A 17,333-nucleotide genomic window follows, 5' to 3' on the forward strand; every position below is an offset into this window, starting at 1 on the left:
TACAAGTCATTGGATAGATGAGGACTGGATAATGCAAAAGCGCATTATTGCTTATAAAATAATTAATTCACGTCACACAGGTAAGTTTATTGTTAACACAGTTGCAGATATTTATAGATATTTTTGCATTAGAGATAAAATTATGTCGGTTTCAATGGATAATGCTTCTAGTAACACTAACGTTATAGGCTTGCTTACAACTACACTAAATTCTGCATTTAGTAATATTTTTCATGTTAGATGTATTTGTCATATTTAGCATTTAATCGTCGGTGATGATATGAAAGTTTTAAATGTAGAAATTGAAAAGGTTAAAATGTCTCTTAATTGACTTTTTTATTCAAACCGTAGAAGTAGACTTAGAGATTATTTTAAAAAATGTGATGAATTTGGCCTTAGAGAAAGAAAAGTTCCTAAACCTTATCCGACTAGATGGAATTACATGTATGAAAGTTTAGTTGTTGCATATGAATATAGGAACCCAATAAGCGCAACGTATAATGCTCGTGTAGGTGATGATGATGATGATGATGATGACGACCACCTTACAAATCAAGATTGGACTAATGTTAAAATGCTTGTAGACTTTTTAGAACAATTTCATGTTGCTACAAATGAATTATCTGGGCAATATTACTCTACTATTTCTAACTGTTTAGTTTATATTGCGTCACTTGCATATTTGTTTACTCAATTTTCAGAGGGTGGGTAATTTATCAACTTGCTATTGATTCTATGAAAGATAAGTTTAAAAAATATTTTTTCCCTATCCGCCCTGTTTTTGGTGTTGGTGCAGTGTTAAATTCTACAATGAAATTAGGAGGTCCTCACTTTTGGTATTCAAAAATTTATAACGCTTTATCACTTTCAGTTGAGGAATTTGCACACTTGGAGATGCAAAAGCCTCAATTAAAATAAATGCTCAAACAATTTATAATAGTTATCAACTTGCCTTAGATTATGCTAGACCAAATGTTCCAACTCCTACTTCGTCTAGTTCGCAATCATCTAAAAGAACGGCGGGCCTAAAAGCCCTTAGTTCTTGGACGGAGTTTAGGGGTTCTCAAGGTGATAATATTGGTGATAATTCACAACTAAATGAGCTTCAAGTTTATTTGTCGCAGGGACTTGAATCAGAGAATCCCGACGGCTCCTTCGATGTTTTGGAATGGTGGAAGGACAAACAAAAACACTATCCGGTTCTTTCAAGGATGACTCGAGATATTTTAAGTGTTTAAGCTTCAACAGTGGCATCGGAGAGCCCTTTCAGTCAAACGAGACTTCAAATTGGTGATCATAGAGCGTCTATGAGGGAGAGCTTGGAAAAATCAGTACTCTTCAGAAAATTATTTAAACCGGATCCGGACCACAATACAGCCTTATTGCTGATTTCTTTCGATTTCTCTTTCTTTCTTTTAAGTTTGAGAGACACGGGTAGTTTCTGGTACATAAAAAGAAAATAAATTTTAGTCAATGTTCCAAAATTATCAGAGTACCAAACATCTTATGTCGAGTCAAAGTCAATTATCTTATAGAAATATTTATTCCACTCCTCTTTCATTCCCTTAAAAAAGTACAATGCCAATTTAAGTAAAAGCTATCTAACGTGAAAATAGCACGGGCTAGCCAATTATTGGATTTGTAATTGAAAAATAATTAACGTTTGCAAAGTCATTGAAAAATAATTAACGTTTGCAAAGTCATTTGAAAATAATCACTATTTTGCTGCAATATAGAAAGTTCCAGCATAATATACTGGAGATTGGTGCACCTGATTATGAACTTCTACCACATTATGCTAGAACTCCAATACACAGAAAGTTCCAGTATAATATACTGGAGATTAGAGCACCTGTGTATAAACTTCCAACATATTATGCTGAGAGACTGTTTCCAAATAATCCCTCGGCATCCTTCCCTCCAAGAACTTCCCACCAAGATAATATCATATCATAGCTTCAATGTATAGACTACATAAATAATGGAGTGTAGCTATATGTGATATGGTTATATATGGTACTTGGTCTTATCACTATCACGGCCCTCGCGATATGAAAATATTCTCCAGTTTCCTACATATTCAGTCTGCATTGATAATTACTTAAATTACTTAGTAGGAGTAAATCATTATATTATCCATGTGTTTGATTATAGGAAGTCTAATTTTACTGTCGATAGCTCCTCAATGACAGTCAAACTGTCAATTTATTATTATTATTATTATTATTATTATTATTATTATTATTTTAATTATTATTATTAAGTATAATATATATTAGTATATCTGCCGACTATCTATTTAAGTTAATTTTTCTATTTTTTACTATGCTTGATCCAAGCGGGTTTTCATAGATTTCAGTGGGTAAGCTTAAATTTATTCGGGTATTGACTTTATTAGGAGGAAATTATGTCAACATGATTCAAGAATGAGTATGAGCATCATGTTAAAGAGTTCTAACTTAATCCACGAATTGGATGAATCCTATAAAATTGATAAGTTGGGTTATCATGAGCACGGGTGTACAAAGGAAACCGACAAACCGCATCAAACCGATATTTCGAGTCAAATCGAGAGAAAAAATGCTCGATTTGATTTAGTTTGATGTTCGAAAAAAAATCCGACCATGATTGGTTTGGTTTGGTTTTAACTAAAAAAAGTCAAACCGAAACTAAACCAACCCGACATTACATGTATAGAAGTTTTTAATATATTTAATACATAAAACAATATTTGTTGTAGCATAGTTTATAAATATTTCTTAAACTTTTTCATACTTTTATCTTTTAACGTATTATTTCAAGATTGAACTTATAATTTTTGAATGCTCCAATAAGTTTTATAGTACTTAAATGTTCAAATAAATCCCAAACCAAAATCAAATCAATATTAATGCTAACAAAAGATATTCAATTTAGTTGTATTAGAAATGACAATAGTGTTGGGTATCTATTTTTTAGTTTTTTCATGGTTTAGATAAATTGTATAAGTTACTTTTTTTTAGTGTTTAGTCATGTAAATAATAATACTTATTAGTCGTATTTTTTTTAAACTTAGTAATTTTAGATTATGTTCATTTTATTATGGCTTATTAATAATATTTATTTTATTATCTTTATTGTTGAATATTTTAGTAAAATGTCATGACTCATATCACATTTTATGTTATTTTCTTGAAACATACCTTATATAGTTCTATCTTACTAGGATTAAAGAAATATTCGGAGCACAAATCCTATGATTTATGCTATAAAGACTTTATGGGAAAAAAATCGAAAAAAATCGAAAATCCGAAAAATCCGAGATTAAAAAATTTGACTTTTATTGGTTTGATTTGATCTTTAGATTTACTAATCCGACACAATTGGTTTGATTTGATAGTTGAAAAATCCGAACCAATCCGACCTATGTACAACCGTAATCATGAGACTTGAGAATTAATGCAATGGCTATTAAGTATGTACCCTTTGAATTTGATGAAATGCCTGAGGAAGATTTCTTGTGATTTACTGATAAGTCTACCGAATCTTACTCAGTCCAATTACTCAGTACAATCTTAAATAAGAAAGTTATGGTATTAAATGTGATGTTTATTTCTCAGTATGACCTGTATGTTATTTTGCTCAATCTTTGAAAATTATATGCTAAACATGTATCACCACTTACTACGTGTCGTTGTTTGTAATGCGTCTATTCCTTTCAAATTTAATTAATGGTGTGATCGTATCTAGATGATGGGAGAACTAACCGACCTCCCCTTGTGTGAGCACCACGAGGGCCAGAGTTAGCTACGTTGGGAGAGGCTATTATTTGCAGTGGGAGATAGGCCTAGCCCCCCGTGCATGGTACCAATTTTCACGTACGCATGACCATTTATGTGTAACCTTTTTCAAAGAAGTTATTTTTTTAAAATAGCCCAGCTTTAGCTTCAATTCAGCCGTCATCTTACAGTTCAACTTATTGTTTCAACTTTCAGTTTATTATTAATTTCCTGACCTTAAATTACTTACATGTTATGTGTGAATATATTTCTTGTACAACATGTATTCCCCAGATAGTCTTGGTCTGCCTTTTGCTTCTATTTCTTAAATGCAGATAACGTTTTCGATTGCGACCAATTAGCACCAGCTCACAATCCAATATTCTCATGTTTCTCTTTTTGGTGGGAGACTCAGTCTCATTATTTATAAATTGCTTTAGTATTCTGGGGTATGGCATGGGGATATATGTTTTTAGATGTTTATTCAGTATTAGAGGCTCGTGACTTAACCTAGTTGGTCTTCATAGTTTTCAGTCACAGTTTTTCATGTTCAATTATAGATTTAGACAATTCAGTATTTTTAACTATGGTTACATTTCCAACTATATTCAGACAGTTAACTTATCTATCCGACAGTTAAACACAAGATTCGGTTGATGAGTAATTAGAGTCGGGTACTAATCACATCCCTCCTCAGTTTGGGGGCATTATAGATAATTAATATTTGAGATTTAATTTAGAGCATCATATAATATTTTCTTTGATTACTTTTCTTTATGATTTTGTACTGTATTAATATTACTAGGTAATTGACATATGACGTTTGTTTTATTTGTGAAAAATAATTCTCATTGAAATAAGGACGATAGTCCCCTTCCGAAGTTGCGCATTTTGTTGTAGAATTAGGCATGCCAAGTGTTTGATGAATTGGCATATTAGCTTTAGGGTCGAGCTGGTGAAGTCTGAGTAGCCGTTTAAATCATGTGAATCAACCCGTGTAAAGTATGGTAGAATAGCACCTTTGTCGCTCGACCATTTGGTGTCTTATGTTCTTTAGGCCTTGTTCCTAAACACTATACAAATTAAGCTTTCCATTGACTATCTTTTCGAATGAAAGAACTTAAGGTCTAAACTACACGTATTGGGATGAATGCTTTACAAAGATGGTGTGTAATTTTAACTTTCTAACTTTATAAAAAAAATTTACTTTTTAAGGGATTTATTATTCTGGACTACTACTGGTCTAAAGATCCTAAAAATTTAAATTAAATGCTCGGATTAATTAACATGGCATTAGATCCAAACTTTCATAAACCTTTTTCCACAATTGCTTTTCTCTATCTATGATATCACTAAGCTTCTCAGTTTCTCTGAAATCTTCCACAAGTAGAAGTAATGAGATGGTCTTGGGCTGGAAATTGACAATACTATTTTGAAGTATTATCATTTTTAGTACGTGTCAGAAATTATTTATATCTGATAGCCGAAAAAATATATAAAACTTGTATAATTTTTGTATATAACATACATAATGTGTATATATATACAAAAAATATACAAATTTTATACGTTTTTTCGGTTATTATTTTTACAGTGGCTATACAGTGTCATTTCTCCTACTATTTTCAACTATGGGTTAATCCAAGCGGGTTTACATATATTTCAGTGGGCAAACTTACATTTATTCGGGTACTGACTTAAGAAGGATTAAGGAAAGGCATCTAATGCCAAGTTAAGGGGGCCAAATTCTTTAAAATTGTGAGAAATTGCTACTAATAATTGAGTTAGATTTTGGTACAGTCATCAACAATTTAAATACTAGAAGAAAATGACAAATGATACAATCATGGAAAAAGTTAGTAGCATTTAAGTGATATGAGTAGATTGAGATGCAATCTAAATGTTAGTCATTAATCACTATTGGACGAAAGTTTTGCACCCAATATTTATACCAACCTAATAAATAAAGTATAGTAATAATTATTATTTTCTGAATTATGCGAGATTTTTTTTTTGGGAGAAATCAAGGTGGCAGTAGAAATTGTTTTAAAAGAATTTTCTGATGACTTGTTTCGTTTTTATGGTTGAATGAACTGTAGAACTAAAAGTAAATTTGACATTGGTAGAAAGCCATAGATGTTGTAAATGGGATAACTAATATTTCAAACTTTGGAGCATCAAATAATATTTTATTTCATCACTTTTCTTAATGATTAATCGAGTGAAATATACATATTTCTTATACTACTAAAGTTTTAAATTATTTCATCCAGTGTTGTACAATATGTTTAGAATTTATATGCTCATGTGTTATAAAACATACTACTAGTATTACTTAAGAGAAATTACAGTTGACTAAAAAAAAAGAAGATATTACAGTTGAAAATTAAATTTGAATTATAAAGCTAGAAAGATGAAATCATGGTTCTCTCCCCATCAATTTCATAAATAAATTTGTTTAAGAAATATTTTATTAATCTGATTCTTAAGTACTCCCTCAGTTTCATTTTATGTGCCCGTATTATTATTTGGGGGAGTCAAACACTTTTTCTTTAACAATAATATTTTAAATAATTTAATATGTTACTTTATATCAGTACTTTTTTTTTTTTATAATTATCAGTGTACAAATTTTATTTTTAAAAAAATGTATACCAAAATTTACATAGATAAATAAGTGTTTTGATTCCGTATTCCGAACCTCTTTACATAAATTGGGAGAGAAAGGAAGTAGTAATGTAGTACCCTCTCCATCCAAATTTATGTGACACATTTATGTTTTTAGTTTGTCTAGGAAAAAAATTCTTTTTGAAAACTATTTAAACTTAGCATTTCTATTTTAATCTTAATTCATCACTTGTTGTCTATTTATTTGCTGTCTTTTTCGATGCTGATTCTATTATTATTATGGATCTATTGTCTCTGAACCTAGAATCTCCCGGAAACAACTTCTCTATCCCTCCGGAGTAGGGGTAAGGTCTGCATACATTCTAACCTCCTCATACCCCACTAGTGGGATCTTAATAACTTCTTCTTCTTCTTGTTGTTGTTGTAATTCATCACTTGGTGGAACACATGTAATATGAAATTTCATTCTTTTACAAAGAGTATAATAACAACAACAATCCAGTATAATTTCATGTATGAGGTCTGGGGAGAATAGTGTGTATGCAGACCTTACCCCTGCCTCGGAGGATAGAGAGGTTGTTTTCGAAAGATTTTCGGCACAAGTAGATGAATTCTTTCACAAAGAGTAAAAAAATAAAAGAGTAATTTAAATATTTTACCTATATTTGACTTATATGCCATTCCTTTAGCATTGCTGTCTATTAACCATCTAATTTTGTTGGGTTTTTCCTGAAAGGGTTTTGTTTGTCTACTGCTAAACACGAGAGAGAGAGAGAGAGAGAGAGAGAGTGTTGTTCTCTTCAGTTAGTTTAATCACACACAGATAAAGTAAAACCTTTCCCCCACCCAACACTCCCTTTTTCTTTATTATACTTATCTTTTTCTTCTTCTTTCCTCTTTAATTTCTCTATTTTCTTTTTACAAGTTAAACCAGAGAAGAGAGAGAGAAGAAGGAAACAAGAACTGGAAAAAAGACTCCATCTTTACTGTGTATTGTTAAGGGGGAAGCTTTGATGGATCTATAGATCTAACACTTTCAGACCCACATGGATTGTTATGTCTTTTTTCAGATCTCAGTCATTTTCAGTTGAAAAGATTCAGTAACTGACCAGAAAAAAATATAGCATAATAAAGGCCTAATTGCATCAAAGTCTTATCTTTCTATTATTTTTTCAAGAAGGTAATTCTCTAAGCTGTGAACTTTATTTGATTTGTGTGCTTTCTTGGATTACTGTTAGTTTGTTCATTTGGGTATGTCACTACAGGATTGACTGGTTTTCAGTGTAGACTGTAGTGTGTAAATTTTCCCCAATTTGCTTCTTGTCATTGCTGATGTAGTCTGGAAATTGCTAGGTTGTTGGTCATGATTTTTTTTGATAAAGTAGCAAACTTACCTCTCGATTTTGATATTCGCGCTTTGATTCATGATTTGAAGCTTCCAATGAGTGTATATGATGTATTTGGACTTGTGCGTCTGTTCGGATTAGGACCCGAGGGGCTCAGTAGCATTTCGGCACCATTGTATGAAAATTGAGGAAAAGCCCAAAACCATACACCATGTTTAGCTTTAGAGTTAAAATAATACACATTCTTTAACATGGTGCACTAGTAATCCTTTTTCTTTAACATAGTGGTGCACTTTTAATCACAATCATAAACACCGTTATAAATTTTAACGGGACTTCCTAAAGTGCAAGAATTGAAGACTTCTTTATTCAAAGAATGCCCCACTCACAATCTTTTTAGCATAAAAATTGTCTCTCTGTCTCCTCCTTTCTTGAAAAGAGAGTAATACCAAGCAGAACAAATTAATTCAGTGATTGAGGATCACTACTCTTAAGAAATTACAATAAAATAAAATAGTCATAGTACAAGTCTTGATTGATAACAAGATCGGTCTTTAGAAGTTGAATAGAGCAACAAATTAGAATTCATGAAATATTTCTCTAATATGAATTTAAGCACAACAAGATTTCTTTTGCAGGAGCCTTTTTTGCAGCTTTTGTAGTTGCTTTCTCCAACTCAATCTCAGCAACAATGGCACCAATCTCAGCTTCCTCGATTGAGTTGCTTAAGCCCAACAATAACAGTAGAATTCCAGCACAGCTTCAAAAAAAAATAACAAAATTCCAGCACCATTTACAAAACCATCAATAACAACAACAAAAATTCCCGAAACAATTGAAGTAAATATAAAGAATGAGCCATTTTTACCCCCAAAAAATTATTAAACTTCAAAAGGTAGGTCACTTTTTTGTGTAGATTGAAAACTTTCCCAAACAAATTCTGGTCCAATTTCTACTTCGACCTGTCCCATTTGCTCCTGTTCCACTTCTCCATGTCCCGCTTCATCATATCCTCTTCTAACCTGAAAAAATAATCATACAACTTTTATGTTAGTTTAAGTTTACTAAATGAAAAATTATTTCTAACATAAAAAACAACGTTACATGTAGTTTGGGACGAACTGAAGAGGTAGTTTCTTCTTGTACAATATTATATTTGCAAGTCCTTTTGTTATGGCCAGGCTTGTGACAGATACTACAATCTAGAGATTTTTGCTTTCGTTTCATCTTTGTTCGACTAGCTCCAACTTCATCTTGTTCCTTTCTTCGTAGCTTTTGCTTTCTTCCTCGCTTACTATTTCTCACAATCTTTGGAGGCAGAGGAGGAACTTTACTTGACTTAGGCCACAGTTGTGGCCCATTCATTGGAAGAATTGAGTTTTCATAAATTCTTCTATATATTTCCACCTTGTAACAATCATGGACATAGTCAAGAATATTATCCTTCTTAGCCCAAATTGCCGCAATAGCATGCTTGCAAGGGACTCCAGTGAGACTCCATTTTCTGCAACTACAAGATTTATTCTGCAAGTCAACTGCCCAATTGTCTGTAACTGTAGCTCCTAAAATTTCATAGCTCCAGTAATTAGATTTTCTAGGTATATATTCAGCAGCTGCAATCTGATTTTTGTGTAACATATCCTTGATCTTCGGACAAACATTGCCCAAATTCCATTTCTCTGCCTTCTCCCTATTAGCTAGCATTCTAGCCATGAGTAGATATCGTAATTTCTCCAAAAGTGTCACAATTGGCTTGTCTCTAGCATCAAGTATCATGCTATTAAATACTTCACACATATTATTTAGTAAGGTATCACACTTAGCATCTGAAGAGAAATGCGACATAGACCATTCGCTAGGATCTTTATCATTTAACCAAGTAGCAGCATCAGGATCTAACTTTAAAATATCTTCCATACAATTATTAAATTTACTCCTAGTAGTAGCCTTTGCAGCAGCCCAAAGTGCTTTTTTTAATGTGATGCCACCAAAGCCAGCCCTCTTGAAATTATTATGGAGGTGTCTTACACAGAACCTATGGTTAACATGAGGCAAAACTTCATTAAAAGCTTCAATAAGTCCTTTTTGTTTGTCAGACATAAAGTTCCAACCAGTCTCATGTATATTCAAGTCAGCCGCCAAATGATTCAAAAACCAAACCCATGTGTCTTTGCTTTCCTTTTCTACAATTGCATAGGCAACAGGGAATATGTTATTGTTACCATCCATGCCGACTGCAGATAATAATTGAGTCCCATACATTGGACCTTTCAACCAACATCCATCCACCCCTACTATTTTTCTACAACCCGCTCTAAAGCCAAGCTTGCAGGAAGCAAAACAAATATATATTCTTTGAAATCTTTGTGGCTCATTAGGGATCTCGTTATCAATGAACTTCATGCAAACTGTGCTGCCCGGATTTGTCCTATCAATTTCATTGCAATAATCCCACATTATTTTATACTGATCTTTAATGTTACCATCAATTAATGCAATAGCCTTCATCTTAGCTCTTTTAGCTTGAGATAACGTCACTTGAGCTCTTAGTTCAACGCTTACTCTATCTCTGAATTCAGCCACTTTCCAATCCCTGTTTGATCCAATTTCTTTGAGGTATCTTCTTGCAATGAAAGATGACGTGATTGTCCTATTTTCATGTGCCATTCCTTACAAGTATGTATAGGATTGTAAGTTTTAACCTATAAAGCCTTGTCTCTTTGCATTCTAGAAGCCATAATTTTCCATTTGCACTCTGGATGATGTATGCAACGTGCCTCCATTCTTACACTATCGTTTCTACTGGATATACTTTCCATTCTTAACCTCATGAGTTGCTACAGCATTCTTAAACTCTTGCTTTGTCCCAAAGATATATTCTAGACCTAATACGAGGTTATCTTCATCAGTCTTTGGATTGAACTGAGGAAAGTTGAAACTTTCAGTTTCAGAATCACTATCCAAACTCTCCATGTCTTCAGAACCAACACAATCATGATCCCCTTCTATATCAACTATCTTTCTTTTTATTTCGTCACTAAGGAGCTCCCTTTCTTCCAAAATATTTTGGTTCATCTTCTCATGTGTATCAACCAACACATCATCTGATAAACTAACCTTCGAATCACTAAACTCATCAGAAGATGAAATCTCACACATAAGTTGATGGTTGTTATTTTCTTCAATATTTGATTCAATTATTGAATCCATTTTATCCATTTGAATATAAGAGTCCAAGTGTTCAAAGTATATCTCAAGTACATTGTCCTTTTGGATGATTTTACCAATTGCAGAGGCTTCAAAATCTGTAGAGATTAACTTCCATCTATTAGAAGGCCTTTCACACTTGCGCCAAAAAGTTATTGAATCACTTACCTAGCCACATATCTCTGCCATCTTCTTGAACTCAGCAATATTCAATTCTGTGGCATTTATATAATCAATGTAATCTATGTTTCCTCCAACGTAGTGCTTCTCTGGTATACGCTTCATAATTCCCCATGATATATTTTCACAGTGACAAGCGAAGCGTCGGTTATCGAATCTGAAATTACAAATAGAATACACCATAAGTGTTATTGTAAAGAAGAATAATACAAGATAGAATTGGACATTCAACATGGGCAAAACATTATATAGGCCCGAACGAAAAAAAACAACAGATAGTGGTACATGATACAATTTGCATATATAGACGAACTTAATACAGATTAGTGAAATACAAGAAGGTTTAGCAAATTAAATATGCAGAACGCAAAGCTCACACCGTAACAACAAAATTCTTCAATATGAAAATCGAGAGGAAAATCTCACCAAAAAAATGAGGTGATTCTCTTCCAGTGTTGCGCCTTAATAGCATTGTTACTTCCTAATATTTGATTATGTTGCAGATGCAATTAGGGCTGGGTATGATTTACTATTGATATTTTGGCTCCAAGAAAGGAGGAGACAAAGGGACAGGTTTTATGCTAAAAAAGATTGTGAGTGGGGCATTCTTTGAATAAAGAAGTCTTCAATTCTTGCACTTTAGGAAGTCCCGTTAAAATTTACAACGTTGTTTATGATTGTGATTAAAAGTGCACCACTATGTTAAAGAAAAAGGATTATTAGTGCACCATGTTAAAGAATGTGTATTATTTTAACTCTAAAGCTAAACATGGTGCATGGTTTTGGGCTTTTTCTCTATGAAAATTGGAACATTAGGATTCTTAAGTTTGACTTGAGTCTTCATTTTTAGTTGAGCCTTTGGATAAGTCCAATATAGGGTATTTGGACTTGTCGGGATGTGTTCGTGTGAGTTGGGCGTACCTCAAATAATTCCAAAGGGTATCTGCTATCTGCCACCAGCTTGCCAAGGTTCGGACAGATGGGAAGAAATCACCTAGTAATAGATTTGAACCTGAGATCTCATGGTTCTCCGCCTAATTCATTGTCTATTCTTCTTTGGTGTTGAAATTGTGTTTGGACTTTGTAACTTTCTGTTTTTACTGTGTTGATTTATTTCTTATTGGTTAAGACTAAGACCTTTCCCCAATTGTATTATTCTTGAAGTAGTTGTATAGCTGAACTTCTTGTTATATTTGCTTGTTTCCTGTTTGCAGGATAAGAGGGTAATAACCAAATTAGAGTTTAGTTAGACTGCTCTTGTGTCCATATTTTGGCTGTTGAGGAATTGGAGGTAGAGCAGAGGTGAAATGAAATGAGGGATGTTATCAAGGCTGATAAATTTCCTGAGGGCCTGTTGGCGGCCATCATCGGACCATTCTGTATATGCTGGTTCAGATGCAGCTGGACGGCAAGATGGACTTTTTTGGTATAAGGACAGTGGTCAACACTTGATTGGTGAGTTCTCAATGGCAGTTGTACAGGCCAACAATTTGCTGGAGGATCAAAGCCAGATCGAGTCGGGCTCTTTGAGCTTGCTTGATTCGGGCCCCTGCGGTACGTTTGCTGGGATATATGATGGTCATGGTGGACCTGAAACATCACGGTATATCAGTGATCACCTCTTTCAGCATCTCAAGAGTAAGCAAACTAGACTCTTTTTATTGACCAAAGTACTCGTTTATCTATTGCATTGCATCAATCCAATGTAGTTTGGAATGGTGTTGGTAAGCTAGTTAAATGCCACGCGGTATATCTTTTAATAAGGAAAATTGCAGGGTGTTTTTTTTTTTTTTTTGAATTTAAAATAGGGATAGTTACATTTTTGGGCCGCCCATAAAAAGTAATAGCCGGCAAATATATATTTTGTATATTAAGTATAAAGTATATGTACTTTGATATACATGTTATATACATAATCAGTGTATATGTTTTGTATATTTGGGCTAGCGCCCTTAATTAATTTCGACCAACAAAAATGAAAAAAACCCTTTAAAATATCTAGCATATTAGCTTATTTGCCATTTGAATTAATTAGTCTGCAACTTTTATATTTTAGGGTTTGCAGCCGAACAAAATTGTATGTCTGCGGATGTAATACGAAAAGCATTTCAAGCAACAGAAGAGGGATTCTTTTCTCTGGTTGCAAAGCAATGGCCAACGAAGCCACAGATAGCTGCTGTTGGATCTTGCTGTCTTGTTGCGGTGATCTGCAATGGCACCCTTTATGTTGCGAATGTAGGTGATTCCCGAGCTGTTTTAGGAAGGCTTGTGAAGGCTACGGGGGAGGTTCTTGCGATCCAGCTTTCAGCTGAGCATAACGCGAGTATTGAATCTGTCAGACAGGAGTTGCATTCAATGCATCCAGATGATTCACAGATAGTGGTTTTGAAGCATAATGTATGGCGTGTCAAGGGTCTTATTCAGGTATATCTCTCATAATGTGAGCAACTGTACTTTAGTCTATGTTGTGTGGACTCTCCAGAATGCCGCCGCACCCGTGTCGGATCCTCCAAAAATACTCTACTTTTGGAGGATCGACGCACATCCGGCGGGATTTTCGGAGAGTCTGAGCAACATAGACTATAGTTGTGTTTTCGTGATTTGTGGATAGAGTTGCTTATATGGTTTCTCATTCTTGTTATTATTTCAGAGGTAGACGTATGGTTAGTATCATGTTGAGAGTTCAAAGCATTTTTATAGTTGATCAATTAAAAGGTGTGTTACTTATTGATCAGTGTATGCAGTTGTTTGTATGTGATCTATCATCTCTCTTCTAGTCTTAGCAACAAATACAAGAACAATTATTGCGCTCTTTTATCTGCGTTCAATCAGATTCTTTTATACATGTAAAGATATTTATGAGCCGTGACTCCTACTCTAAGGTGGCTTTGACGAAGATGGACATTTAAGATTTCTTGAACCCAAAAGAGATTATAAGTCTTTCCTTCATTCCCTATATTGGCTGATATTTTGATATTCTAAACTCTGTTTTTCCTTCTCTATTAGTTTGCTTTATTAAGGGATGGATGTTGGTTCTCAATGACTCAAGTTATTAGTTGATCTGCTGCTCACTGCCAGTTATTGTGCTGTTTCTAACAAACTTATCTTCAATTTCCAGAGAAGGAAACGGCCATTTTTTTTTCTTTGGTAGTTTCATTTAAGTACAATCAGACTCTGTATAGTCCACATTAATTCATGATTGTCAAAAAGGAATTCTAATTAAACCACCAAAGGTAGAAGTGCCAACTTAACCAGAAGATAATAAGCAATCGCTTTTCTCATTTGCTATGCTGAGAAATAATTTGCACCAGGTAACAAGCAATCGCTTTTCTCATTTGCTATGCTGAGAAATAATTTGCACCAAGACCGAAACAGACTTATCCATAAAAAGGACAGATCAAGATAGACCAAATAGCCATTGATGATGCACGAAAAGACAAAAAAAGATTTTATGGTGAGCTAAGAACAACCGGCACTTCACCACTTAATTAATGACCCAAGCATCGGTACATGTTTCAACTTTAAGCAGCTACATGTGCGTAAAACTACATTTATTTGAAGTAACAGTACTAAAGATCAGAAAGGTCAAAGGAAAGCCCGTCTTTTGTTTCTTCCGTGGGGTTTAGATTACATTGTAGTTGCACTATGTGCATGAGATCCTTTGTTTCAATCCATTCTTCATTCTGGTTATTAAACGTGACAGATATAGATGTCACCCTTTGTCCTGCTTTCTATACTTTACATGGATTCTGGACTTCATTGAAATGAATTTGCTTATTTTCTGCCCAAAGCTATTTATATGGGTTTCAATTTTAAATTCGTCTTGCAGATTTCGAGATCTATTGGTGATATATACCTTAAAAAGGCTGAATACAACAGAGAGCCTTTGTATGCGAAGTTTCGGTTGAAGGAACCTTTTAAGAGGCCCATACTGAGCGCTGATCCATCAATTACAGTTCAAGAACTCGAACCGCATGATCAATTTCTCATATTAGCTTCTGATGGTCTTTGGGAACATCTTAGCAATCAAGAGGCAGTTGATATAGTACAAAATAACCCCCGAAGCGTAAGATCTTCGACTATAGGAAACTTTTAATTTTCCCCTTTCTCCTTTACCTTTCGTTTATTTATATTTCTTTTGCACGTATAAAGTCTTCAACTGCAAATCAACTCTAATAGAATTGTGTTGCTGCCTTTAGGTGGTGCACTTTTCAAATATCGTGTAAATGAAATGTTGGGTTAAACATTTCCTGTTTCTTTGTCTTTCCGGATCATGTTTTCATGTCTCCCCCTAGCAACACATACCAGGTAACTCTGTCCACCAAGGCTTGGACAGATGGGAAGAAATTGCTCTAGTGTTTTTTCCTCCGCTGGGATTTGAACCTGAGACCTCATGGTTCTCACTCACTTCACTGACCACTAGGCCACACCCTTTGGTGCTATTGTATTGCCTTATCACACTGATATAATTGATATGGCTCCTGCTACTCACTTATTAGCAAGCTCGTCTAGAAATCTCAAGTAGTTTCAGGAATGTCCACATTTTAGAAAGAACAAAGTAACACTTCTAGATCCGTCATTTGTAGTCTTGAAATGAAAAAATATATGTTGTATGAGCACTTCTGAGTACTTCAATTTTTTTGTCTATTCTTTTGTCCATTTTTTCTTTGGGGTAAAAACATAGATCGTTACTAGGGTTTTTGCTATTGAATGGCGTGTTATTCATGCTACACAAACATGGCATTTAGATACTCATGAGATATACATCACTACTCACTAGTATAATAATATTCAAGGCAGGGTAGCATATAGTGTCGAGAGATTTCAACATTTCCCCTTGCATTTTATTATGAAACAAGGAAGTGGTTGCAAGGATATACCAAAAGAATATACCAAATTAATTACGTTTTAGGCGTGTAAATCCACTAAAAGAATATACCAAATTAATTACTGAATTTTTTTGTGTGTAGTTATATAATAATAAATATTATTGTGTATTACTCTTTTGCTTATTGGAAGAAATGACATGTTTCCTAATTTTCCAACCTTCAGGGAAGCGCTCGGAGGCTTGTAAAAACTGCATTGCATGAAGCAGCAAAGAAGAGGGAGATGAGATATTCTGATCTGAAGAAGATCGATCGTGGTGTTAGGAGGCATTTTCATGATGATATCTCAGTCATAGTTGTGTTTCTTGATTCAAATCTTGTAAGTAGGGCGAACTCGCTGAGGGGCCCCACTTTATCTCTCAGAGGAGGTGGTATGAACTTTCCAGCAAAAAGTTTGGCTCCCTGTGCTACTCCCATAGAACTCGGTACCACTTAAAAACTTTTTTACTCTGTTGTATACTCTGCTGTATCCACGAAAACTTACTTGTGAGAGCATCTTTGTAGTAGATAGAATTAAAGAGAAACGATAGAAGGTGCACTAATTTATTCTTTTGATGTACAATGTTATGTTTAACTTGGATCACCGGTGCCTTGTTTAGCTTTCGAGCAGCAAAGAGGAATGAAAGAAAGAATTTCTATAGAGATTCTTTCTCGAGTATGAATGTGTCTGCTTAATTAATATTCTCAACTTACACCCTTTCAATTCTTTTAATTTCGTCTTGTAAATTGTGTAAAACTGATTTCGATGAATGAAGTATTATTCCTCTTGTCGCTTTTGTATTCTTTTCACTTCATATTTGCTTATGTTTTCTTGAGCCGAAGGTCTATTGGAAACAACCTGTCTACCTCCACAAGGGAAGGTTTGCATACGCACTACCCTTCCCAGATCCCACTATGGGATTATATTGTTGTTGTTGTTCCATTTCCTCATATTGTAGTCTTGTTGTACTTGGTGTTATCGTCGATAACTCAGAATTTTGAAAGGCAATAATAACAGCGGGTATGATATACTATCAAAGCATTTCGTCTTGCAGGGGACAAGTAGTTTGCTTGTTTTTGGGAGATTGATTCTTGAATGTTGGATTTTGGGGACACTATTGTGTGTATGTAAAATCTGGTAGTTTTTAACTACCATTTTCCAGTAAGTTGACAATGTCCAACAATGTAATGCGCTACAGGTTGTTTAATAACAACATTATTATGGTGTCTGAAAATTTTCCACTTGTAAATGGTAACATTTTCAGGGTGACTAATGATCTATTCTGGATTTATTTTCTCTTGTATGAAATGGTCACTGCATAAAACCGGATAATCATGGAATCGTTGAC

At 34.1% G+C, this 17,333-nt stretch overlaps 2 protein-coding genes and 1 long non-coding RNA gene across 4 annotated transcripts; 1 reads left to right on the forward strand and 2 right to left on the reverse strand.

Annotated features, from left to right (window-relative positions):
* Window positions 1-7,086: 7,086 nt before the first annotated feature.
* On the forward strand, window positions 7,087-16,785 carry LOC104247430 (probable protein phosphatase 2C 60). Of its 2 annotated transcripts, XM_009803449.2 has the most exons (6): window positions 10,467-11,557; window positions 11,623-11,712; window positions 12,334-12,757; window positions 13,176-13,543; window positions 14,949-15,185; window positions 16,172-16,785. In XM_009803449.2, the coding sequence occupies exons 3-6, from the start codon at window positions 12,439-12,441 to the stop codon at window positions 16,439-16,441; spliced, it is 1,194 nt and encodes a 397-aa protein (XP_009801751.1). In that variant the 5' UTR covers window positions 10,467-11,557; window positions 11,623-11,712; window positions 12,334-12,438; the 3' UTR covers window positions 16,442-16,785. The 2 variants fall into 2 exon arrangements, with proteins under 2 accessions (XP_009801750.1, XP_009801751.1); XM_009803448.2 differs by lacking the exons at window positions 10,467-11,557; window positions 11,623-11,712 and adding an exon at window positions 7,087-7,566.
* LOC104247431 (uncharacterized) lies at window positions 8,247-8,964 on the reverse strand. The gene is made up of 2 exons (XR_011402085.1): window positions 8,837-8,964; window positions 8,247-8,754 (listed from the first exon to the last, which is right to left on the reverse strand). It is a non-coding gene; the product is annotated as an uncharacterized lncRNA (long non-coding RNA).
* Window positions 9,027-10,399, reverse strand: LOC138868175 (uncharacterized). The gene is made up of 2 exons (XM_070158308.1): window positions 9,148-10,399; window positions 9,027-9,040 (listed from the first exon to the last, which is right to left on the reverse strand). Exons 1-2 carry the CDS (start codon window positions 10,397-10,399, stop codon window positions 9,027-9,029), a joined length of 1,266 nt encoding a protein of 421 aa, XP_070014409.1.
* Window positions 16,786-17,333: the final 548 nt, after the last annotated feature.

The sequence above is a fragment of the Nicotiana sylvestris genome, chromosome 9 (genome assembly GCF_000393655.2).
Source record: "Nicotiana sylvestris chromosome 9, ASM39365v2, whole genome shotgun sequence".
NCBI lineage: Eukaryota > Viridiplantae > Streptophyta > Magnoliopsida > Solanales > Solanaceae > Nicotiana > Nicotiana sylvestris.